The sequence below is a fragment of the Oncorhynchus mykiss genome, chromosome 14, assembly GCF_057628025.1.
Source record: "Oncorhynchus mykiss isolate SJ-2025 chromosome 14, ASM5762802v1, whole genome shotgun sequence".
In the NCBI taxonomy this organism is placed as follows: domain Eukaryota; kingdom Metazoa; phylum Chordata; class Actinopteri; order Salmoniformes; family Salmonidae; genus Oncorhynchus; species Oncorhynchus mykiss.
The window spans coordinates 29620470-29645185 of NC_143035.1; the positions used below are offsets into that span (position 1 = coordinate 29620470).

At 44.0% G+C, this 24716-nt stretch overlaps 1 protein-coding gene across 1 annotated transcript in view; it reads left to right on the plus strand.

Moving 5' to 3' along the window:
- Positions 1-24716, plus strand: part of LOC110504380 (teneurin-2) — a 139017-nt gene that overhangs the window by 55690 nt on the left and 58611 nt on the right. The window contains 3 exon segments of the mRNA XM_090198124.1: positions 2725-2826; positions 5935-6129; positions 8023-8223. Coding sequence (XP_090054250.1) covers positions 2725-2826; positions 5935-6129; positions 8023-8223 — 498 coding nt within the window.

Genomic DNA, 24716 nt, shown 5'->3' on the forward strand with positions numbered 1-24716 from the left:
GAGAGAGAGGAGAGAGACAGGGAGAGGGAGGGGGAGAGAGAGCAAGAGAGAGAGGAGAGAGAGAGAGGGGGGAGAGATGGAGAGGGAGATAGAGAGGGGGATGGAGAGGGAAAGAGAGAAAACGTGAGGGGGGAGAGAGAGAGATGGGGAGGGGAGGGAGAGGGGGAGAGAGAGGGGGATGGAGAGGGAAACAGAGACAAAACGTGAGGGGGAGAGAGAGAGAGAGAAGTCTCCTTCAACACTGCTGTAATGGGTTAGAAGAGAGAAAGAAGGGAGAGAGGGAGAGGGAGAGAGAGAAGTCTCCTTCAACACTGCTGTAATGGGTTAGAAGAGAGAAAGAAGGGAGAGAGGGAGAGGGAGAGAGAGAGAGAGAAGTCTCCTTCAACACTGCTGTAATGGGTTAGAAGAGAGAAAGAAGGGAGAGAGGGAGAGGGAGAGAGAGAGAGAGAAGTCTCCTTCAACACTGCTGTAATGGGTTAGAAGAGAGAAAGAAGGGAGAGAGGGAGAGGGAGAGAGAGAGAGAGAAGTCTCCTTCAACACTGCTGTAATGGGTTAGAAGAGAGAAAGAAGGGAGAGAGGGAGAGGGAGAGAGAGAGAGAAGTCTCCTTCAACACTGCTGTAATGGGTTAGAAGAGAGAAAGAAGGGAGAGAGGGAGAGGGAGAGAGAGAGAGAGAAGTCTCCTTCAACACTGCTGTAATGGGTTAGAAGAGAGAAAGAAGGGAGAGAGGGAGAGGGAGAGAGAGAGAGAGAAGTCTCCTTCAACACTGCTGTAATGGGTTAGAAGAGAGAAAGAAGGGAGAGAGGGAGGGGGAGAGAGAGAGGGGGAGAGAGAGGGGAGAGAGAGGGAGAGGGAGAGAGAGAAGTCTCCTTCAACACTGCTGTAATGGGTTAGAAGAGAGAAAGAAGGGAGAGAGAGAGGGGAGAGAGAGAGAGGGGAGAGAGAGAGAGAGAAGTCTCCTTCAACACTGCTGTAATGGGTTAGAAGAGAGAAAGAAGGGAGAGAGAGAGATGGGGAGGGGAGGGAGAGGGGGGGGGGAGAGAGAGAGAGAGAGAGAGAGGGGGGGGGGAGAGAGAGAGAGAGAGAGAGAGAGAAGTCTCCTTCAACACTGCTGTAATGGGTTAGAAGAGAGAAAGAAGGGAGAGAGAGAGGGGAGAGAGAGAAGTCTCCTTCAACACTGCTGTAATGGGTTAGAAGAGAGAAAGAAGGGAGAGAGAGAGGGGAGAGAGAGAAGTCTCCTTCAACACTGCTGTAATGGGTTAGAAGAGAGAAAGAAGGGAGAGAGAGAGGGGAGAGAGAGAAGTCTCCTTCAACACTGCTGTAATGGGTTAGAAGAGAGAAAGAAGGGAGAGAGGGAGAGGGAGAGAGAGAGGGGAGAGAGAGAAGTCTCCTTCAACACTGCTGTAATGGGTTAGAAGAGAGAAAGAAGGGAGAGAGAGAGGGGAGAGAGAGAAGTCTCCTTCAACACTGCTGTAATGGGTTAGAAGAGAGAGAGGGGAGAGAGAGAGAGGAGAGAGAGGGAGAGGGAGAGAGAGAGGGCAGAGAGAGGGAGAGGGAGAGGGGAGAGAGAGGGAGAGGGAGAGGGAGAGAGAGAGGGAGAGAGAGAGGGGAGAGAGAGAGGGGAGAGAGAGAGGGGAGAGAGAGAGGGAGAGAGTATATATAACTTCAAAAGCAGCAGTTAAACTCCACCCAATCCTACTCTCACGGCTAGCCTGCCAACTCCTGTGGAGAGAGTGAGGGATGGAGGTAGGGCAGAGTAGGTTTGAGTTAAGTAAGGCATCGTGCTGAGAGAGGGAAGGGGCGAGATGTCGAGGGAGAGAGGGAAGTGGAGAGAGTGGAGAGAGTAAATGGGGTGGAGAGAGAGGGATGGAGAGAGTGAAGAGAGTAAATCAGGTGGAGAGAGAGAGGAATGGAGAGAGTAAATGAGGTGGAGAGAGAGAGGGAAGTGGAGAGAGTGGAGAGAGTAAATGGGGTGGAGAGAGAGGTATGGAGAGAAATGGGGAAATGGAGAGAGTGGAGAGAGTAAATGGGATAGAGAGAGAAAAGGAAGTGGAGAGAGTGGAGACAGTAAATGGGGTGGAGAGAGTGGAGAGAGTAAATTAGGTGGAGAGAGAGGGTGTGGAGAGAGTGGAGAGTGTGGAGAGAGTAAATGCGGTGGAGAGAATGGAGAGAGTAAATGGGGTGGAGAGAATGGAGAGAGTAAATGGGGTGGAGAGAGAGGGATGGAGAGAGTAAATGGGGTGGAGAGAGAGGGATGGAGAGAGTAAATGTGGCGTAGAGAGAGAGGGAAGTGGAGAGAGTGAAAACCTCAAAACCTCCCGTTCTTGTCCAAACCTGTTCTCCTCAAACAAACCACTTAGACATGGGTAGAGTGCTGAAAACACACACACACACACAAAGGTAGAATGTGGAGAGGAACACCTGAATAAAGTATTGATGACCCCAGAGAGAAACATGATTTAGAGAGACGGATGGATGGATGGATGGATGGATGGATGGATTGTACTACCTGTAAGAGGAACAGTGGAAGAAACATACATGCTGATGGTTTATGAGTTTGCTGTAAGAATATGAAATATAAACAATATGAATGAATTGTTGTGTTGTTGAACTAAATGACTACAGGCTGGAGTTTGACACTCTTCTCTCAATCTCTCTTTATTTCCCTCTTATCCAATCTATCTCCTTTTTTCTTTATTTCTCTCTCTCTCTTCTCCCTTTACAGACTCGGTACAGGAGTGTCCCCGTAATTGTCATGGCAACGGAGAGTGTGTGTCTGGTGTGTGTCACTGCTTCCCTGGGTTCCATGGCATGGACTGCTCCAAAGGTAGGCATGCAGACTCACACACTCAGGATAGTGTGCAGCTTGGGGCTGTGTAGAGACAGAACTGTGATACATGGCAGTTTAAAGCCAACATGTCTCTTAGTTCACCTGGGGAAGAAGACTGTTCACTGATTAATAGTTTAGTTACCTCTCTGTGTAATTACTCTACATGTCACTGTTGCTATCTCTCTCTATCTCTCTCTCTCTCTACCGCTCACACATACACACACGCACCCTCATGACCCTCTGACATACTGTTATTTACTCTGCTATGACCATCAGACATACTGTTATTTACTCTGCTATGACCATCAGACATACTGTTATTTACTCTGCTATGACCATCAGACATACTGTTATTTACTCTGCTATGACCATCAGACATACTGTTATTTACTCTGCTATGACATCAGACATACTGTTATTTACTCTGCTATGACGTAATACATACTGTTATTTACTCTGCTATGACATCAGACATACTGTTATTTACTCTGCTATGACCATCAGACATACTGTTATTTACTCTGCTATGACCGTCAGACATACTGTTATTTACTCTGCTATGACCGTCAGACATACTGTTATTTACTCTGCTATGACCGTCAGACATACTGTTATTTACTCTGCTATGACCATCAGACATACTGTTATTTACTCTGCTATGACGTCATACATACTGTTATTTACTCTGCTATGACCATCAGACATACTGTTATTTACTCTGCTATGACCATCAGACATACTGTTATTTACTCTGCTATGACCATCAGACATACTGTTATTTACTCTGCTATGACCATCAGACATACTGTTATTTACTCTGTTATGACATCAGACATACTGTTATTTACTCTGCTATGACCATCAGACATACTGTTATTTACTCTGCTATGACCATCAGACATACTGTTATTTACTCTGCTATGACCATCAGACATACTGTTATTTACTCTGCTATGACATCAGACATAGTGTTATTTACTCTGCTATGACCATCAGACATACTGTTATTTACTCTGCTATGACCATCAGACATACTGTTATTTACTCTGCTATGACCATCAGACATACTGTTATTTACTCTGCTATGACCGTCAGACATACTGTTATTTACTCTGCTATGACCGTCAGACATACTGTTATGTACTCTGCTATGACCTTCAGACATACTGTTATTTACTCTGCTATGACCGTCAGACATACTGTTATTTACTCTGCTATGACCATCAGACATACTGTTATTTACTCTGCTATGACCGTCAGACATACTGTTATTTACTCTGCTATGACCGTCAGACATACTGTTATTTACTCTGCTATGACCATCAGACATACTGTTATTTACTCTGCTATGACCATCAGACATACTGTTATTTACTCTGCTATGACCGTCAGCCATACTGTTATTTACTCTGTTATGACCGTCAGACATACTGTTATTTACTCTGCTATGACCATCAGACATACTGTTATTTACTCTGTTATGACATCAGACATACTGTTATTTACTCTGCTATGACCATCAGACATACTGTTATTTACTCTGCTATGACCATCAGACATACTGTTATTTACTCTGCTATGACATCAGACATACTGTTATTTACTCTGCTATGACATCAGACATAGTGTTATTTACTCTGCTATGACCATCAGACATACTGTTATTTACTCTGCTATGACCATCAGACATACTGTTATTTACTCTGCTATGACCATCAGACATACTGTTATTTACTCTGCTATGACCGTCAGACATACTGTTATTTACTCTGCTATGACTGTCAGACATACTGTTATTTACTCTGCTATGACCATCAGACATACTGTTATTTACTCTGCTATGACCGTCAGACATACTGTTATTTACTCTGCTATGACCATCAGACATACTGTTATTTACTCTGCTATGACCGTCAGACATACTGTTATTTACTCTGCTATGACCGTCAGACATACTGTTATTTACTCTGCTATGACCATCAGACATACTGTTATTTACTCTGCTATGACCATCAGACATACTGTTATTTACTCTGCTATGACGTCATACATACTGTTATTTACTCTGCTATGACCATCAGACATACTGTTATTTACTCTGCTATGACCGTCAGCCATACTGTTATTTACTCTGTTATGACCGTCAGACATACTGTTATTTACTCTGCTATGACCATCAGACATACTGTTATTTACTCTGCTATGACATCAGACATACTGTTATTTACTATGCTATGACATCAGACATACTGTTATTTACTCTGCTATGACCATCAGACATACTGTTATTTACTCTGCTATGACCATCAGACACACTGTTATTTACTCTGCTATGACCATCAGACACACTGTTATTTACTCTGCTATGACATCAGACATACTGTTATTTACTCTGCTATGACATCAGACATACTGTTATTTACTCTGCTATGACCGTCTGACATACTGTTATTTACTCTGCTATGACCATCAGACATACTGTTATTTACTCTGCTATGACCATCAGACATACTGTTATTTACTCTGCTATGACCGTCAGACATACTGTTATTTACTCTGCTATGACCGTCAGACATACTGTTATTTACTCTGCTATGACCGTCAGACATACTGTTATTTACTCTGCTATGACCATCAGACATACTGTTATTTACTCTGCTATGACGTCATACATACTGTTATTTACTCTGCTATGACCATCAGACATACTGTTATTTACTCTGCTATGACCATCAGACATACTGTTATTTACTCTGCTATGACCATCAGACATACTGTTATTTACTCTGCTATGACCATCAGACATACTGTTATTTACTCTGCTATGACCGTCAGACATACTGTTATTTACTCTGCTATGACATCAGACATACTGTTATTTACTCTGCTATGACCATCAGACATACTGTTATTTACTCTGCTATGACCATCAGACATACTGTTATTTACTCTGCTATGACCATCAGACATACTGTTCTCTGACCACCTCTTTATACTTTTTTTCCTTTTCTTCTATACATTCTATCTTTCCTTCTCCACCCTCTCTTTTTCTCTCTCTCCCTTTCCCTATATCTCTCTCTCCTCTTTCTCTCTCTCTCTCTCCAGAGGCCTGTCCAGTGCTGTGTAGTGGTAATGGTCAGTATGATAAAGGATCCTGTATCTGCTACAGTGGATGGAAGGGAGCAGAGTGTGCCGTCCCCACCACCCACTGCATTGACCCTCTCTGTAGTGGACATGGGACCTGCACTGACGGGACCTGTGTCTGCTCCCTGGGGTACAAGGGAGACAACTGTGCCAAAGGTGAGGGGAGAGAGTGTGTGTTTGGGGGCGGGTGGGTTGGTGGGGGTGTGTGATGAGGGGTAGTGTGTGTCAGGGAGTGTGTGATGGAATGGAAGATGTATAGTGTGTAGCTCCTTACACTCAACAATCACATCACACACACACAGCAGTTATCAGCAGCCTCCCAGTCCCAGCTCGTCACAGCGTCCTCTCCTCCCCAGTGGTCCCGTTGTGTTTCTCTATAAACAGATGAAGGATGGAGGAGCAGCCAGATACATCACGTCTGATTAAGTGATTATCACTGTTCTATTGATCCTGTTAAGACGGATCAGCCTGCTACACATTAACTCTGGAGATCTACAGAGATAAAGGGGGAGGGAGGGAGGGAAATAAGAGAGAGAGGGTAGAGAGAGCAGGGGAGAGATCTGAAGAGGTGAGGGAGAGGACAGGTTGAGATCTGAAGAGGTGAAGGAGAGGACAGGTTGAGATCTGAAGAGGTGAGGGAGAGGACAGGTTGAGATCTGAAGAGGTGAGGGTGAGGACAGGTTGAGATCTGAAGAGGTTAGGGAGAGGACAGGTTGAGATCTGAAGAGGTGAGGGAGAAGACAGGTTGAGATCTGAAGAGGTGAGGGAGAGGACAGGTTGAGATCTGAAGAGGTGAGGGAGAGGACAGGTTAAGATCTGAAGAGGTGAGGGAGAGGACAGGTTGAGATCTGAAGAGGTGAGGGAGAGGACAGGTTGAGATCTGAAGAAGTGAGGGAGAGGACAGGTTGAGATCTGAAGAGGTGAGGGAGAGGACAGGTTGAGATCTGAAGAGGTGAGGGAGAGGACAGGTTGAGATCTGAAGAGGTGAGGGAGAGGACAGGTTGAGATCTGAAGAGGTGAGGGAGAGGACAGGTTGAGATCTGAAGAGGTGAGGGAGAGGACACGTGACTGGAAAGACAGAAAGAAAGGGAGTGAAGATGTGAGCATAAGGTCATGATAGAGAAGAACAGAGGTAGATGAAAAGAGAGAAAGAGAGAGAGAAGTGACATATAGAAGCAGAGCCACAGAGGAGGGCAGAGAACAGGGTCAGCATTTTCCTCCACTCTTCATTTACCCCCTCCTTTCCCCCTCTGTTTCTTACCCACCTTTTCCCCTTCTCTCTCTCTTAAATGTGATATCCATCACGCCCGAGTCACTCAAACAATTTACCTGAAGTGGCGATGACACATAAATCTATACGTGTGACCCTCCATTTCTGCCTCGCCAACAGAATGGAGTGCCCAGACAGCAGCGTGTGAAAATGAGTGGGGAGGGAGGTTTTAGACAGGTGGAGAGAGGGAGCGAAGGGGGAGGAGGGGAAGGAGAGAGAGTGGGTAGTCAGCAGAGGGAAAGGGGGATTGGGGAGAGAGGGAGAGTTAAAGAAGCAGGAAGAGAAGGGGGAGGTGTCGAAAAGAGGGAGTTAGGGGGATTTGGGGAATGAGGGTAGGACAGGAGGAGGAGGGGAGTGGGGGCTTATAGTTTGCCAGGAGGGGGTAATTTGTCAAATTGGTTTTCACTCACTGTTCATCCTCACATCTGCCTGTCAGCCAGCCTGCCAATGTCAGATTATCCCCAGTGCATTAGCACACACACACTAAGATACAGGGAAGGTTATATGTGAGAAAACGCAGCCTTCTGAGTGAAAAGTATTGACTTATTAAATGCCTGTGAAAGGCTGTGTGAAGACAATTACTAACGTGTATCACGAGATGCTGCAAAAAATCTGATCAAGGAAACACGAAGCTAGTATTTCTCAATATTTGAAACATTATTATCTTTCTCTCTCTCTCTCCCCCCCTCTCTTTCTCCCTCTTTCTCTCTCCTTCTTTTCTCCCTTTCTCTTTCCCTCCCTCCCCCTCTCCCTCTCTCTCTCCTCCTCTCTGTCTGTAGTGGACTGCCTGGACCCGACCTGTTCTAATAACGGTATCTGTGTGAACGGGGAGTGCCACTGTAAACCCGGCTGGGGTGGCCCACACTGTGAGCTGCAGCGGGCACTGTGCCCAGACCAATGCCATGGCCACGGTGCATTCATACCAGACACTGGTCTCTGTAGCTGTGATCCTAACTGGATGGGACCAGACTGCTCAGTAGGTCAGTAGTACCCTATTCTGTAATCTGTGACCTCTGACCTCTGACCTCTAACCTTAACCCTTTATCTCTAACCCTAACTGGATGGAACCAGACTGTTCTGTAAGTTGGTACCTCATCTAACGCCTTACCGTTTGAGTGGGCCTAACACTTAAATATTGCCCAATCCTCCTTGCCTTTTATCCTAACCCCAATCCAAGCTACCCAGTGGTTTACCCTGACTCTAGTAGTTATACCTAACTAGTGGTTTACCCTGACTCTAGTAGTTATACCTAACCAGTGGTTTACCCTGACTCTAGTAGTTATACCTAACCCAACCAGTGGTTTACCCTGACTCTAGTAGTTATACCTAACCCAACCAGTGGTTTACCCTGACTCTAGTAGTTATACCTAACCCAACCAGTGGTTTACCCTGACTCTAGTAGTTATACCTAACCAGTGGTTTACCCTGACTCTAGTAGTTATACCTAACTAGTGGTTTACCCTGACTCTAGTAGTTATACCTAACCCAACCAGTGGTTTACCCTGACTCTAGTAGTTATACCTAACCAGTGGTTTACCCTGACTCTAGTAGTTATACCTAACCCAACCAGTGGTTTACCCTGACTCTAGTAGTTATACCTAACCCAACCAGTGGTTTACCCTGACTCTAGTAGTTATACCTAACCCAACCAGTGGTTTACCCTGACTCTAGTAGTTATACCTAACCAGTGGTTTACCCTGACTCTAGTAGTTATACCTAACCCAACCAGTGGTTTACCCTGACTCTAGTAGTTATACCTAACCCAACCAGTGGTTTACCCTGACTCTAGTAGTTATACCTAACCCAACCAGTGGTTTACCCTGACTCTAGTAGTTATACCTAACCAGTGGTTTACCCTGACTCTAGTAGTTATACCTAACTAGTGGTTTACCCTGACTCTAGTAGTTATACCTAACCCAACCAGTGGTTTACCCTGACTCTAGTAGTTATACCTAACCAGTGGTTTACCCTGACTCTAGTAGTTATACCTAACCCAACCAGTGGTTTACCCTGACTCTAGTAGTTATACCTAACCCAACCAGTGGTTTACCCTGACTCTAGTAGTTATACCTAACCCAACCAGTGGTTTACCCTGACTCTAGTAGTTATACCTAACCAGTGGTTTACCCTGACTCTAGTAGTTATACCTAACCCAACCAGTGGTTTACCCTGACTCTAGTAGTTATACCTAACCAGTGGTTTACCCTGACTCTAGTAGTTATACCTAACCAGTGGTTTACCCTGACTCTAGTAGTTATACCTAACCAGTGGTTTACCCTGACTCTAGTAGTTATACCTAACCCAACCAGTGGTTTACCCTGACTCTAGTAGTTATACCTAACCCAACCAGTGGTTTACCCTGACTCTAGTAGTTATACCTAACCCAACCAGTGGTTTACCCTGACTCTAGTAGTTATACCTAACCAGTGGTTTACCCTGACTCTAGTAGTTATACCTAACCCAACCAGTGGTTTACCCTGACTCTAGTAGTTATACCTAACCCAACCAGTGGTTTACCCTGACTCTAGTAGTTATACCTAACCAGTGGTTTACCCTGACTCTAGTAGTTATACCTAACCAGTGGTTTACCCTGACTCTAGTAGTTATACCTAACCCAACCAGTGGTTTACCCTGACTCTAGTAGTTATACCTAACCTAACCAGTGGTTTACCCTGACTCTAGTAGTTATACCTAACCAGTGGTTTACCCTGACTCTAGTAGTTATACCTAACCCAACCAGTGGTTTACCCTGACTCTAGTAGTTATACCTAACCCAACCAGTGGTTTACCCTGACTCTAGTAGTTATACCTAACCCAACCAGTGGTTTACCCTGACTCTAGTAGTTATACCTAACCAGTGGTTTACCCTGACTCTAGTAGTTATACCTAACCCAACCAGTGGTTTACCCTGACTCTAGTAGTTATACCTAACCCAACCAGTGGTTTACCCTGACTCTAGTAGTTATACCTAACCAGTGGTTTACCCTGACTCTAGTAGTTATACCTAACCCAACCAGTGGTTTACCCTGACTCTAGTAGTTATACCTAACCAGTGGTTTACCCTGACTCTAGTAGTTATACCTAACCCAACCAGTGGTTTACCCTGACTCTAGTAGTTATACCTAACCCAACCAGTGGTTTACCCTGACTCTAGTAGTTATTCCTAACCCAACCAGTGGTTTACCCTGACTCTAGTAGTTATACCTAACCCAACCAGTGGTTTACCCTGACTCTAGTAGTTATACCTAACCCAACCAGTGGTTTACCCTGACTCTAGTAGTTATGCCTAACCCAACCAGTGGTTTACCCTGACTCTAGTAGTTATACCTAACCCAACCAGTGGTTTACCCTGACTCTAGTAGTTATACCTAACCCAACCAGTGGTTTACCCTGACTCTAGTAGTTATGCCTAACCCAACCAGTGGTTTACCCTGACTCTAGTAGTTATACCTAACCAGTGGTTTACCCTGACTCTAGTAGTTATACCTAACCCAACCAGTGGTTTACCCTGACTCTAGTAGTTATTCCTAACCCAACCAGTGGTTTACCCTGACTCTAGTAGTTATACCTAACCCAACCAGTGGTTTACCCTGACTCTAGTAGTTATACCTAACCCAACCAGTGGTTTACCCTGACTCTAGTAGTTATACCTAACCTAACAAGTGGTTTACCCTGACTCTAGTAGTTATACCTAACCCAACCAGTGGTTTACCCTGACTCTAGTAGTTATACCTAACCAGTGGTTTACCCTGACTCTAGTAGTTATACCTAACCAGTGGTTTACCCTGACTCTAGTAGTTATACCTAACCAGTGGTTTACCCTGACTCTAGTAGTTATACCTAACCCAACCAGTGGTTTACCCTGACTCTAGTAGTTATACCTAACCCAACCAGTGGTTTACCCTGACTCTAGTAGTTATACCTAACCCAACCAGTGGTTTACCCTGACTCTAGTAGTTATACCTAACCCAACCAGTGGTTTACCCTGACTCTAGTAGTTATACCTAACCAGTGGTTTACCCTGACTCTAGTAGTTATACCTAACCAGTGGTTTACCCTGACTCTAGTAGTTATACCTAACCCAACCAGTGGTTTACCCTGACTCTAGTAGTTATACCTAACCCAACCAGTGGTTTACCCTGACTCTAGTAGTTATACCTAACCCAACCAGTGGTTTACCCTGACTCTAGTAGTTATACCTAACCAGTGGTTTACCCTGACTCTAGTAGTTATACCTAACCAGTGGTTTACCCTGACTCTAGTAGTTATACCTAACCCAACCAGTGGTTTACCCTGACTCTAGTAGTTATACCTAACCAGTGGTTTACCCTGACTCTAGTAGTTATACCTAACCCAACCAGTGGTTTACCCTGACTCTAGTAGTTATACCTAACCCAACCAGTGGTTTACCCTGACTCTAGTAGTTATACCTAACCCAACCAGTGGTTTACCCTGACTCTAGTAGTTATACCTAACCAGTGGTTTACCCTGACTCTAGTAGTTATACCTAACCCAACCAGTGGTTTACCCTGACTATAGTAGTTATACCTAACCCAACCAGTGGTTTACCCTGACTCTAGTAGTTATACCTAACCAGTGGTTTACCCTGACTCTAGTAGTTATACCTAACCAGTGGTTTACCCTGACTCTAGTAGTTATACCTAACCCAACCAGTGGTTTACCCTGACTCTAGTAGTTATACCTAACCTAACCAGTGGTTTACCCTGACTCTAGTAGTTATACCTAACCAGTGGTTTACCCTGACTCTAGTAGTTATACCTAACCCAACCAGTGGTTTACCCTGACTCTAGTAGTTATACCTAACCCAACCAGTGGTTTACCCTGACTCTAGTAGTTATACCTAACCCAACCAGTGGTTTACCCTGACTCTAGTAGTTATACCTAACCAGTGGTTTACCCTGACTCTAGTAGTTATACCTAACCCAACCAGTGGTTTACCCTGACTCTAGTAGTTATACCTAACCAGTGGTTTACCCTGACTCTAGTAGTTATACCTAACCCAACCAGTGGTTTACCCTGACTCTAGTAGTTATACCTAACCCAACCAGTGGTTTACCCTGACTCTAGTAGTTATACCTAACCAGTGGTTTACCCTGACTCTAGTAGTTATACCTAACCCAACCAGTGGTTTACCCTGACTCTAGTAGTTATACCTAACCAGTGGTTTACCCTGACTCTAGTAGTTATACCTAACCAGTGGTTTACCCTGACTCTAGTAGTTATACCTAACCCAACCAGTGGTTTACCCTGACTCTAGTAGTTATACCTAACCCAACCAGTGGTTTACCCTGACTCTAGTAGTTATACCTAACCCAACCAGTGGTTTACCCTGACTCTAGTAGTTATACCTAACCCAACCAGTGGTTTACCCTGACTCTAGTAGTTATACCTAACCTAACAAGTGGTTTACCCTGACTCTAGTAGTTATACCTAACCCAACCAGTGGTTTACCCTGACTCTAGTAGTTATACCTAACCAGTGGTTTACCCTGACTCTAGTAGTTATACCTAACCAGTGGTTTACCCTGACTCTAGTAGTTATACCTAACCAGTGGTTTACCCTGACTCTAGTAGTTATACCTAACCCAACCAGTGGTTTACCCTGACTCTAGTAGTTATACCTAACCCAACCAGTGGTTTACCCTGACTCTAGTAGTTATACCTAACCCAACCAGTGGTTTACCCTGACTCTAGTAGTTATACCTAACCAGTGGTTTACCCTGACTCTAGTAGTTATACCTAACCCAACCAGTGGTTTACCCTGACTCTAGTAGTTATACCTAACCCAACCAGTGGTTTACCCTGACTCTAGTAGTTATACCTAACCCAACTAGTGGTTTACCCTGACTCTAGTAGTTATACCTAACCCAACCAGTGGTTTACCCTGACTCTAGTAGTTATACCTAACCCAACCAGTGGTTTACCCTGACTCTAGTAGTTATACCTAACCCAACCAGTGGTTTACCCTGACTCTAGTAGTTATACCTAACCCAACCAGTGGTTTACCCTGACTCTAGTAGTTATACCTAACCAGTGGTTTACCCTGACTCTAGTAGTTATACCTAACCAGTGGTTTACCCTGACTCTAGTAGTTATACCTAACCCAACCAGTGGTTTACCCTGACTCTAGTAGTTATACCTAACCTAACCAGTGGTTTACCCTGACTCTAGTAGTTATACCTAACCAGTGGTTTACCCTGACTCTAGTAGTTATACCTAACCCAACCAGTGGTTTACCCTGACTCTAGTAGTTATACCTAACCCAACCAGTGGTTTACCCTGACTCTAGTAGTTATACCTAACCCAACCAGTGGTTTACCCTGACTCTAGTAGTTATACCTAACCCAACCAGTGGTTTACCCTGACTCTAGTAGTTATACCTAACCCAACCAGTGGTTTACCCTGACTCTAGTAGTTATACCTAACCCAACTAGTGGTTTACCCTGACTCTAGTAGTTATACCTAACCCAACCAGTGGTTTACCCTGACTCTAGTAGTTATGCCTAACCCAACCAGTGGTTTACCCTGACTCTAGTAGTTATACCTAACCCAACCAGTGGTTTACCCTGACTCTAGTAGTTATACCTAACCCAACCAGTGGTTTACCCTGACTCTAGTAGTTATGCCTAACCCAACCAGTGGTTTACCCTGACTCTAGTAGTTATACCTAACCAGTGGTTTACCCTGACTCTAGTAGTTATACCTAACCCAACCAGTGGTTTACCCTGACTCTAGTAGTTATACCTAACCCAACCAGTGGTTTACCCTGACTCTAGTAGTTATACCTAACCCAACCAGTGGTTTACCCTGACTCTAGTAGTTATACCTAACCCAACCAGTGGTTTACCCTGACTCTAGTAGTTATACCTAACCTAACAAGTGGTTTACCCTGACTCTAGTAGTTATACCTAACCCAACCAGTGGTTTACCCTGACTCTAGTAGTTATACCTAACCAGTGGTTTACCCTGACTCTAGTAGTTATACCTAACCAGTGGTTTACCCTGACTCTAGTAGTTATACCTAACCAGTGGTTTACCCTGACTCTAGTAGTTATACCTAACCCAACCAGTGGTTTACCCTGACTCTAGTAGTTATACCTAACCTAACCAGTGGTTTACCCTGACTCTAGTAGTTATACCCAACCAGTGGTTTACCCTGACTCTAGTAGTTATACCTAACCCAACCAGTGGTTTACCCTGACTCTAGTAGTTATACCTAACCCAACCAGTGGTTTACCCTGACTCTAGTAGTTATACCTAACCCAACCAGTGGTTTACCCTGACTCTAGTAGTTATACCTAACCAGTGGTTTACCCTGACTCTAGTAGTTATACCTAACCAGTGGTTTACCCTGACTCTAGTAGTTATACCTAACCCAACCAGTGGTTTACCCTGACTCTAGTAGTTATACCTAACCTAACCAGTGGTTTACCCTGACTCTAGTAGTTATACCTAACCAGTGGTTTACCCTGACTCTAGTAGTTATACCTAACCCAACCAGTGGTTTACCCTGACTCTAGTAGTTATACCTAACCAGTGGTTTACCCTGACTCTAGTAGTTATACCTAACCCAACCAGTGGTTTACCCTGACTCTAGTAGTTATACCTAACCAGTGGTTTACCCTGACTCTAGTAGTTATACCTAACCAGTGGTTTACCCTGACTCTAGTAGTTATACCTAACCCAACCAGTGGTTTACCCTGACTCTAGTAGTTATACCCAACCAGTGGTTTACCCTGACTCTAGTAGTTATACCCAACCAGTGGTTTACCCTGACTCTAGTAGTTATACCTAACCCAACCAGTGGTTTACCCTGACTCTAGTAGTTATACCTAACCCAACCAGTGGTTTACCCTGACTCTAGTAGTTATACCTAACCCAACCAGTGGTTTACCCTGACTCTAGTAGTTATACCTAACCCAACCAGTGGTTTACCCTGACTCTAGTAGTTATACCTAACCCAACCAGTGGTTTACCCTGACTCTAGTAGTTATACCTAACCTAACCAGTGGTTTACCCTGACTCTAGTAGTTATACCTAACCAGTGGTTTACCCTGACTCTAGTAGTTATACCTAACCCAACCAGTGGTTTACCCTGACTCTAGTAGTTATACCTAACCCAACCAGTGGTTTACCCTGACTCTAGTAGTTATACCTAACCCAACCAGTGGTTTACCCTGACTCTAGTAGTTATACCTAACCAGTGGTTTACCCTGACTCTAGTAGTTATACCTAACCCAACCAGTGGTTTACCCTGACTCTAGTAGTTATACCTAACCCAACCAGTGGTTTACCCTGACTCTAGTAGTTATACCTAACCCAACCAGTGGTTTACCCTGACTCTAGTAGTTATGCCTAACCCAACCAGTGGTTTACCCTGACTCTAGTAGTTATACCTAACCAGTGGTTTACCCTGACTCTAGTAGTTATACCTAACCCAACCAGTGGTTTACCCTGACTCTAGTAGTTATACCTAACCTAACCAGTGGTTTACCCTGACTCTAGTAGTTATACCTAACCAGTGGTTTACCCTGACTCTAGTAGTTATACCTAACCCAACCAGTGGTTTACCCTGACTCTAGTAGTTATACCTAACCCAACCAGTGGTTTACCCTGACTCTAGTAGTTATACCTAACCCAACCAGTGGTTTACCCTGACTCTAGTAGTTATACCTAACCCAACCAGTGGTTTACCCTGACTCTAGTAGTTATACCTAACCCAACCAGTGGTTTACCCTGACTCTAGTAGTTATACCTAACCCAACTAGTGGTTTACCCTGACTCTAGTAGTTATACCTAACCCAACCAGTGGTTTACCCTGACTCTAGTAGTTATGCCTAACCCAACCAGTGGTTTACCCTGACTCTAGTAGTTATACCTAACCCAACCAGTGGTTTACCCTGACTCTAGTAGTTATACCTAACCCAACCAGTGGTTTACCCTGACTCTAGTAGTTATGCCTAACCCAACCAGTGGTTTACCCTGACTCTAGTAGTTATACCTAACCAGTGGTTTACCCTGACTCTAGTAGTTATACCTAACCCAACCAGTGGTTTACCCTGACTCTAGTAGTTATACCTAACCCAACCAGTGGTTTACCCTGACTCTAGTAGTTATACCTAACCCAACCAGTGGTTTACCCTGACTCTAGTAGTTATACCTAACCCAACCAGTGGTTTACCCTGACTCTAGTAGTTATACCTAACCTAACAAGTGGTTTACCCTGACTCTAGTAGTTATACCTAACCCAACCAGTGGTTTACCCTGACTCTAGTAGTTATACCTAACCAGTGGTTTACCCTGACTCTAGTAGTTATACCTAACCAGTGGTTTACCCTGACTCTAGTAGTTATACCTAACCAGTGGTTTACCCTGACTCTAGTAGTTATACCTAACCCAACCAGTGGTTTACCCTGACTCTAGTAGTTATACCTAACCTAACCAGTGGTTTACCCTGACTCTAGTAGTTATACCCAACCAGTGGTTTACCCTGACTCTAGTAGTTATACCTAACCCAACCAGTGGTTTACCCTGACTCTAGTAGTTATACCTAACCCAACCAGTGGTTTACCCTGACTCTAGTAGTTATACCTAACCCAACCAGTGGTTTACCCTGACTCTAGTAGTTATACCTAACCAGTGGTTTACCCTGACTCTAGTAGTTATACCTAACCAGTGGTTTACCCTGACTCTAGTAGTTATACCTAACCCAACCAGTGGTTTACCCTGACTCTAGTAGTTATACCTAACCTAACCAGTGGTTTACCCTGACTCTAGTAGTTATACCTAACCAGTGGTTTACCCTGACTCTAGTAGTTATACCTAACCCAACCAGTGGTTTACCCTGACTCTAGTAGTTATACCTAACAAGTGGTTTACCCTGACTCTAGTAGTTATACCTAACCCAACCAGTGGTTTACCCTGACTCTAGTAGTTATACCTAACCAGTGGTTTACCCTGACTCTAGTAGTTATACCTAACCAGTGGTTTACCCTGACTCTAGTAGTTATACCTAACCCAACCAGTGGTTTACCCTGACTCTAGTAGTTATACCCAACCAGTGGTTTACCCTGACTCTAGTAGTTATACCCAACCAGTGGTTTACCCTGACTCTAGTAGTTATACCTAACCCAACCAGTGGTTTACCCTGACTCTAGTAGTTATACCTAACCCAACCAGTGGTTTACCCTGACTCTAGTAGTTATACCTAACCCAACCAGTGGTTTACCCTGACTCTAGTAGTTATACCTAACCCAACCAGTGGTTTACCCTGACTCTAGTAGTTATACCTAACCCAACCAGTGGTTTACCCTGACTCTAGTAGTTATACCTAACCTAACCAGTGGTTTACCCTGACTCTAGTAGTTATACCTAACCAGTGGTTTACCCTGACTCTAGTAGTTATACCTAACCCAACCAGTGGTTTACCCTGACTCTAGTAGTTATACCTAACCCAACCAGTGGTTTACCCTGACTCTAGTAGTTATACCTAACCCAACCAGTGGTTTACCCTGACTCTAGTAGTTATACCTAACCAGTGGTTTACCCTGACTCTAGTAGTTATACCTAACCCAACCAGTGGTTTACCCTGACTCTAGTAGTTATACCTAACCCAACCAGTGGTTTACCCTGACTCTAGTAGTTATACCTAACCCAACCAGTGGTTTACCCTGACTCTAGTAGTTATGCCTAACCCAACCAGTGGTTTACCCTGACTCTAGTAGTTATACCTAACCAGTGGTTTACCCTGACTCTAGTAGTTATACCTAACCCAACCAGTGGTTTACCCTGACTCTAGTAGTTATACCTAACCCAACCAGTGGTTTACCCTGACTCTAGTAGTTATACCTAATCCAACCAGTGGTTTACCCTGACTCTAGTAGTTATACCTAACCAGTGGTTTACCCTGACTCTAGTAGTTATACCTAACCAGTGGTTTACCCTGACTCTAGTAGTTATACCTAACCAGTGGTTTACCCTGACTCTAGTAGTTATACCTAACCAGTGGTTTACCCTGACTCTAGTAGTTATACCTAACCCAACCAGTGGTTTACCCTGACTCTAGTAGTTATACCTAACCTAACAAGTGGTTTACCCTGACTCTAGTAGTTATACCTAACCCAACCAGTGGTTTACCCTGACTCTAGTAGTTATACCTAACCAGTGGTTTACCCTGACTCTAGTAGTTATACCTAACCAGTGGTTTACCCTGACTCTAGTAGTTATACCTAACCAGTGGTTTACCCTGACTCTAGTAGTTATACCTAACCCAACCAGTGGTTTACCCTGACTCTAGTAGTTATACCTAACCTAACCAGTGGTTTACCCTGACTCTAGTAGTTATACCCAACCAGTGGTTTACCCTGACTCTAGTAGTTATACCTAACCCAACCAGTGGTTTACCCTGACTCTAGTAGTTATACCTAACCCAACCAGTGGTTTACCCTGACTCTAGTAGTTATACCTAACCCAACCAGTGGTTTACCCTGACTCTAGTAGTTATACCTAACCAGTGGTTTACCCTGACTCTAGTAGTTATACCTAACCCAACCAGTGGTTTACCCTGACTCTAGTAGTTATACCTAACCAGTGGTTTACCCTGACTCTAGTAGTTATACCTAACCAGTGGTTTACCCTGACTCTAGTAGTTATACCTAACCCAACCAGTGGTTTACCCTGACTCTAGTAGTTATACCCAACCAGTGGTTTACCCTGACTCTAGTAGTTATACCCAACCAGTGGTTTACCCTGACTCTAGTAGTTATACCTAACCCAACCAGTGGTTTACCCTGACTCTAGTAGTTATACCTAACCCAACCAGTGGTTTACCCTGACTCTAGTAGTTATACCTAACCCAACCAGTGGTTTACCCTGACTCTAGTAGTTATACCTAACCCAACCAGTGGTTTACCCTGACTCTAGTAGTTATACCTAACCCAACCAGTGGTTTACCCTGACTCTAGTAGTTATACCTAACCTAACCAGTGGTTTACCCTGACTCTAGTAGTTATACCTAACCAGTGGTTTACCCTGACTCTAGTAGTTATACCTAACCCAACCAGTGGTTTACCCTGACTCTAGTAGTTATACCTAACCCAACCAGTGGTTTACCCTGACTCTAGTAGTTATACCTAACCCAACCAGTGGTTTACCCTGACTCTAGTAGTTATACCTAACCAGTGGTTTACCCTGACTCTAGTAGTTATACCTAACCCAACCAGTGGTTTACCCTGACTCTAGTAGTTATACCTAACCCAACCAGTGGTTTACCCTGACTCTAGTAGTTATACCTAACCCAACCAGTGGTTTACCCTGACTCTAGTAGTTATGCCTAACCCAACCAGTGGTTTACCCTGACTCTAGTAGTTATACCTAACCAGTGGTTTACCCTGACTCTAGTAGTTATACCTAACCCAACCAGTGGTTTACCCTGACTCTAGTAGTTATACCTAACCCAACCAGTGGTTTACCCTGACTCTAGTAGTTATACCTAATCCAACCAGTGGTTTACCCTGACTCTAGTAGTTATACCTAACCAGTGGTTTACCCTGACTCTAGTAGTTATACCTAACCCAACCAGTGGTTTACCCTGACTCTAGTAGTTATACCTAACCAGTGGTTTACCCTGACTCTAGTAGTTATACCTAACCAGTGGTTTACCCTGACTCTAGTAGTTATACCTAACCAGTGGTTTACCCTGACTCTAGTAGTTATACCTAACCAGTGGTTTACCCTGACTCTAGTAGTTATACCTAACCCAACCAGTGGTTTACCCTGACTCTAGTAGTTATACCTAACCTAACCAGTGGTTTACCCTGACTCTAGTAGTTATACCTAACCAGTGGTTTACCCTGACTCTAGTAGTTATACCTAACCCAACCAGTGGTTTACCCTGACTCTAGTAGTTATACCTAACCAGTGGTTTACCCTGACTCTAGTAGTTATACCTAACCCAACCAGTGGTTTACCCTGACTCTAGTAGTTATACCTAACCAGTGGTTTACCCTGACTCTAGTAGTTATACCTAACCAGTGGTTTACCCTGACTCTAGTAGTTATACCTAACCAGTGGTTTACCCTGACTCTAGTAGTTATACCTAACCCAACCAGTGGTTTACCCTGACTCTAGTAGTTATACCTAACCTAACCAGTGGTTTACCCTGACTCTAGTAGTTATACCCAACCAGTGGTTTACCCTGACTCTAGTAGTTATACCTAACCCAACCAGTGGTTTACCCTGACTCTAGTAGTTATACCTAACCCAACCAGTGGTTTACCCTGACTCTAGTAGTTATACCTAACCCAACCAGTGGTTTACCCTGACTCTAGTAGTTATACCTAACCAGTGGTTTACCCTGACTCTAGTAGTTATACCTAACCAGTGGTTTACCCTGACTCTAGTAGTTATACCTAACCCAACCAGTGGTTTACCCTGACTCTAGTAGTTATACCTAACCTAACCAGTGGTTTACCCTGACTCTAGTAGTTATACCTAACCAGTGGTTTACCCTGACTCTAGTAGTTATACCTAACCCAACCAGTGGTTTACCCTGACTCTAGTAGTTATACCTAACCAGTGGTTTACCCTGACTCTAGTAGTTATACCTAACCCAACCAGTGGTTTACCCTGACTCTAGTAGTTATACCTAACCAGTGGTTTACCCTGACTCTAGTAGTTATACCTAACCAGTGGTTTACCCTGACTCTAGTAGTTATACCTAACCCAACCAGTGGTTTACCCTGACTCTAGTAGTTATACCCAACCAGTGGTTTACCCTGACTCTAGTAGTTATACCCAACCAGTGGTTTACCCTGACTCTAGTAGTTATACCTAACCCAACCAGTGGTTTACCCTGACTCTAGTAGTTATACCTAACCCAACCAGTGGTTTACCCTGACTCTAGTAGTTATACCTAACCCAACCAGTGGTTTACCCTGACTCTAGTAGTTATACCTAACCCAACCAGTGGTTTACCCTGACTCTAGTAGTTATACCTAACCCAACCAGTGGTTTACCCTGACTCTAGTAGTTATACCTAACCTAACCAGTGGTTTACCCTGACTCTAGTAGTTATACCTAACCAGTGGTTTACCCTGACTCTAGTAGTTATACCTAACCCAACCAGTGGTTTACCCTGACTCTAGTAGTTATACCTAACCCAACCAGTGGTTTACCCTGACTCTAGTAGTTATACCTAACCCAACCAGTGGTTTACCCTGACTCTAGTAGTTATACCTAACCAGTGGTTTACCCTGACTCTAGTAGTTATACCTAACCCAACCAGTGGTTTACCCTGACTCTAGTAGTTATACCTAACCCAACCAGTGGTTTACCCTGACTCTAGTAGTTATACCTAACCCAACCAGTGGTTTACCCTGACTCTAGTAGTTATGCCTAACCCAACCAGTGGTTTACCCTGACTCTAGTAGTTATACCTAACCAGTGGTTTACCCTGACTCTAGTAGTTATACCTAACCCAACCAGTGGTTTACCCTGACTCTAGTAGTTATACCTAACCCAACCAGTGGTTTACCCTGACTCTAGTAGTTATACCTAATCCAACCAGTGGTTTACCCTGACTCTAGTAGTTATACCTAACCAGTGGTTTACCCTGACTCTAGTAGTTATACCTAACCCAACCAGTGGTTTACCCTGACTCTAGTAGTTATACCTAACCAGTGGTTTACCCTGACTCTAGTAGTTATACCTAACCCAACCAGTGGTTTACCCTGACTCTAGTAGTTATACCTAACCTAACCAGTGGTTTACCCTGACTCTAGTAGTTATACCTAACCAGTGGTTTACCCTGACTCTAGTAGTTATACCTAACCCAACCAGTGGTTTACCCTGACTCTAGTAGTTATACCTAACCAGTGGTTTACCCTGACTCTAGTAGTTATACCTAACCCAACCAGTGGTTTACCCTGACTCTAGTAGTTATACCTAACCAGTGGTTTACCCTGACTCTAGTAGTTATACCTAACCAGTGGTTTACCCTGACTCTAGTAGTTATACCTAACCCAACCAGTGGTTTACCCTGACTCTAGTAGTTATACCCAACCAGTGGTTTACCCTGACTCTAGTAGTTATACCCAACCAGTGGTTTACCCTGACTCTAGTAGTTATACCTAACCCAACCAGTGGTTTACCCTGACTCTAGTAGTTATACCTAACCCAACCAGTGGTTTACCCTGACTCTAGTAGTTATACCTAACCCAACCAGTGGTTTACCCTGACTCTAGTAGTTATACCTAACCCAACCAGTGGTTTACCCTGACTCTAGTAGTTATACCTAACCCAACCAGTGGTTTACCCTGACTCTAGTAGTTATACCTAACCTAACCAGTGGTTTACCCTGACTCTAGTAGTTATACCTAACCAGTGGTTTACCCTGACTCTAGTAGTTATACCTAACCCAACCAGTGGTTTACCCTGACTCTAGTAGTTATACCTAACCCAACCAGTGGTTTACCCTGACTCTAGTAGTTATACCTAACCCAACCAGTGGTTTACCCTGACTCTAGTAGTTATACCTAACCAGTGGTTTACCCTGACTCTAGTAGTTATACCTAACCCAACCAGTGGTTTACCCTGACTCTAGTAGTTATACCTAACCCAACCAGTAGTTTACCCTGACTCTAGTAGTTATACCTAACCCAACCAGTGGTTTACCCTGACTCTAGTAGTTATGCCTAACCCAACCAGTGGTTTACCCTGACTCTAGTAGTTATACCTAACCAGTGGTTTACCCTGACTCTAGTAGTTATACCTAACCCAACCAGTGGTTTACCCTGACTCTAGTAGTTATACCTAACCCAACCAGTGGTTTACCCTGACTCTAGTAGTTATACCTAATCCAACCAGTGGTTTACCCTGACTCTAGTAGTTATACCTAACCAGTGGTTTACCCTGACTCTAGTAGTTATACCTAACCCAACCAGTGGTTTACCCTGACTCTAGTAGTTATACCTAACCAGTGGTTTACCCTGACTCTAGTAGTTATACCTAACCAGTGGTTTACCCTGACTCTAGTAGTTATACCTAACCAGTGGTTTACCCTGACTCTAGTAGTTATACCTAACCAGTGGTTTACCCTGACTCTAGTAGTTATACCTAACCCAACCAGTGGTTTACCCTGACTCTAGTAGTTATACCTAACCTAACCAGTGGTTTACCCTGACTCTAGTAGTTATACCTAACCAGTGGTTTACCCTGACTCTAGTAGTTATACCTAACCCAACCAGTGGTTTACCCTGACTCTAGTAGTTATACCTAACCAGTGGTTTACCCTGACTCTAGTAGTTATACCTAACCCAACCAGTGGTTTACCCTGACTCTAGTAGTTATACCTAACCCAACCAGTGGTTTACCCTGACTCTAGTAGTTATACCTAACCCAACCAGTGGTTTACCCTGACTCTAGTAGTTATGCCTAACCCAACCAGTGGTTTACCCTGACTCTAGTAGTTATACCTAACCCAACCAGTGGTTTACCCTGACTCTAGTAGTTATACCTAACCCAACCAGTGGTTTACCCTGACTCTAGTAGTTATGCCTAACCCAACCAGTGGTTTACCCTGACTCTAGTAGTTATACCTAACCAGTGGTTTACCCTGACTCTAGTAGTTATACCTAACCCAACCAGTGGTTTACCCTGACTCTAGTAGTTATACCTAACCCAACCAGTGGTTTACCCTGACTCTAGTAGTTATGCCTAACCCAACCAGTGGTTTACCCTGACTCTAGTAGTTATACCTAACCCAACCAGTGGTTTACCCTGACTCTAGTAGTTATACCTAACCCAACCAGTGGTTTACCCTGACTCTAGTAGTTATGCCTAACCCGACCAGTGGTTTACCCTGACTCTAGTAGTTATACCTAACCAGTGGTTTACCCTGACTCTAGTAGTTATACCTAACTCAACCAGTGGTTTACCCTGACTCTAGTAGTTATGCCTAACCCAACCAGTGGTTTACCCTGACTCTAGTAGTTATACCTAACCCAACCAGTGGTTTACCCTGACTCTAGTAGTTATACCTAACCCAACCAGTGGTTTACCCTGACTCTAGTAGTTATGCCTAACCCAACCAGTGGTTTACCCTGACTCTAGTAGTTATACCTAACCCAACCAGTGGTTTACCCTGACTCTAGTAGTTATACCTAACCCAACCAGTGGTTTACCCTGACTCTAGTAGTTATACCTAACCAGTGGTTTACCCTGACTCTAGTAGTTATACCTAACCCAACCAGTGGTTTACCCTGACTCTAGTAGTTATACCTAACCAGTGGTTTACCCTGACTCTAGTAGTTATGCCTAACCCAACCAGTGGTTTACCCTGACTCTAGTAGTTATACCTAACCCAACCAGTGGTCACCCTGACTCTAGTAGTTATACCTAACCTAACAAGTGTTTTACCCTGACTCTAGTAGTTATACCTAACCCAACCAGTGGTT